Source organism: Barbus barbus (assembly GCF_936440315.1).
Source record: "Barbus barbus genome assembly, chromosome: 7".
Taxonomy (NCBI): Eukaryota; Metazoa; Chordata; class Actinopteri; order Cypriniformes; family Cyprinidae; genus Barbus; species Barbus barbus.
The window spans coordinates 4,842,466-4,844,928 of NC_136735.1; the positions used below are offsets into that span (position 1 = coordinate 4,842,466).

Genomic DNA, 2,463 nt, shown 5'->3' on the forward strand with positions numbered 1-2,463 from the left:
GAATTATTTTTCAGCCTTTAAAACAAACTCTTTAAAAGTCCTTTATTATCTAAGTATGACAAAGTGGATTGAAGGTAGATTTAAATGTTATATTTGGAAATGGAGTGATTTTTCTTAAATGATATTTGATGCTATTTACTGACATAGACCTGTAATGTGACTGAAATCTGTTAAAACATGACTGTTGTGGTTTTTGTTTGTCAGGAGTATAAAGTACGCTGATTCAAACAAGAAAATATACATGGAACATAAACATAGAGATTACATCATCTGCCACAGCTTCTGATGATTCTGTAACCAGTTTGAGGAATGAAATGACTTCCTGTGCAGGTTTAGGGTTTTTCAAACATACTAAAGATCACAACTCATCTGTGAAGACTGTCATCCACAGTGACTAATGGAGGACGATGATGTTTATCAAAATGTTGATCACAGAGACAGTAAGAACACATTTGGATCTCAAACACAGAATCACATGCAGCCAGAAGGAAAAGCTAACAATTACAGTAAGTTTATTAACATTTTAATATTGTTTTCAGCATACATTTGTGCATATTTTACTTTATAGCACTTCCAGTTGTTTGTCATTATAAATAAACATACACTTCTATGTTGATTTGAGTTGTTGTCTAATAATATTGTTATTACCTGATTTGGTCGTGTTTGTCAGGAGGAAGTAGGTGGTTGGTGTTGATCACAGTGGGTCTCGGGCTCACTTGTGTTCTTCTGCTGGTCTTAATCATACTGCAGCAGATCACCATCACAGCAGAGAGAGACCTGATAGAGAGCTTACAGGACAATAACACTGATCTAATGCAGAACAAAGGTAAGTTAGAAAGTCTTGTCTTTGAGAGATGAACTGAAGAAGGCAGCATATAAACATGGTTGAATCAAATCTGTTTTTGTCTAATTTTTCCTGCATATTTTTGTATGGCTTTGAAAAGTGTTTATCTATGAATATCTGTGTGGTTCAGGTTGGTTTTTCATGTCCAATGAGTTGAAGAACTGGTCTGACAGCAGGCAGTACTGCAGAGATCGTGGAGCTGATCTGGTCATTATCAACACTGAAGAGAAGCAGGTCAGTTCCTGTTAAAGTGGGGTTTCTGTTAATGAATGAGAGGAATCACACTTATTCCTGATTTTATTCACACAGAGGTTCATATCTTCATTCAGCACAGAGAGTGTCTGGATTGGTTTGTCTGACACAGAGAACGAGGGCGTCATGAAATGGGTGGATAATTCACCACTGAAACAAGGGTAAGTGCTAAAAACACAGAAATATGTAGTCCTTCAAAAAAAAAAAAAAAATCAGAAGACTCTGCTCTTCCACGAACGCAATCACGACAACAACCACAATTAAAGGGACTTCCAAAAAAAAAAATTAAAAATTAAAATCTAACAGATAATGTCTCTCTTTTGCACTACTTTAGTTTACTCTCTGAACTTTGCGGTACCGTTAGTATTGTTGATTCATGAAATGCTTGTGATGCTCCTCAGTTGTTAGTTGCTGAAAGAGTAAAAACCTTGGGGCTGATTGAACATCTGACACATTTTCTTCAGGTTTTGGGACGAGAATGAGCCGAATGACCTTGGTGGAAATGAGGACTGTAATGTTTTGGATCCTGAAAGACCTATCCTGAGCAACTGGAATGATCTGTCATGCTCAAACACGAGAAACGGGCTTTGTGAGAAATAGGGTTCATCTAGTCATGCTTTTACTCGTATTATCTTATGGAGTCATTCTTATTGTGATGTGAGAATGTATCATTTCTGATTGCGTTTCCTGTCTGTTTTAGTTTATTTCATCATATTAACGGCTGGGTACTATGGCACAACAAACCTCTGATGTGTTGCTCCATTATAGCAGCATGTTAATATATGTCCTTATTTCAGCTGCTAGTCTCATTTGTTGGTCTGAAGAGTTGAGATTGCAATTACTCTGATATTAAGTGTCTGTGGAACTGCTTTTGATTTGCATTGTTTTCTTTTTTTAATAAAATTGTTGATTGACGTTGATTAATTTTTTCGTATATAGAACATCTGACTATTTAAGTGTATATATGCTAAAGTTTTTGAAGCAGTAGAGTGGATTATAGAAAGCGGTGCCAACAGTTTTTAACACGTAGTGACGCTGTATCTACAAATCATCAGGGCCTGCTCTATGATATTTTATTTATTTATACAGCAGCAGTTAGGCAGGGGAGGAATATTGTATTCATGTGGGTCCCAACTCATTCAGGTTTTCCGGGCAATGAAAGGGCAGACAAGCTAGCAAATAAATGGCAACCAAAAAAGTGATGAAATTAATATTAAATTATCTAAATCAGAGGGAAAGAGCATAGTGTAGAATGAAATAATGGACAAATGGCAGCAGCGGTGGCATGAAGAAACAAAGGGGAGGCATTTATAGTTTAATACAAAACTGAGTGGGTGTATCAAGAGATAATGGTATGAAAGAGCTCA

The 2,463-nt window shown here is 36.4% G+C and overlaps 1 protein-coding gene across 1 annotated transcript; it reads left to right on the forward strand.

The window, feature by feature from the left end:
- The first annotated feature begins 275 nt into the window (after window positions 1-275).
- Window positions 276-2,015, forward strand: LOC306873146 (CD209 antigen-like protein D). Its single transcript, XM_079422218.1, has 5 exons — window positions 276-506; window positions 671-826; window positions 975-1,078; window positions 1,154-1,257; window positions 1,561-2,015. Exons 1-5 carry the CDS (start codon window positions 398-400, stop codon window positions 1,694-1,696), a joined length of 609 nt encoding a protein of 202 aa, XP_079278344.1. The 5' UTR covers window positions 276-397; the 3' UTR covers window positions 1,697-2,015.
- The last annotated feature ends 448 nt before the right edge of the window (window positions 2,016-2,463 follow it).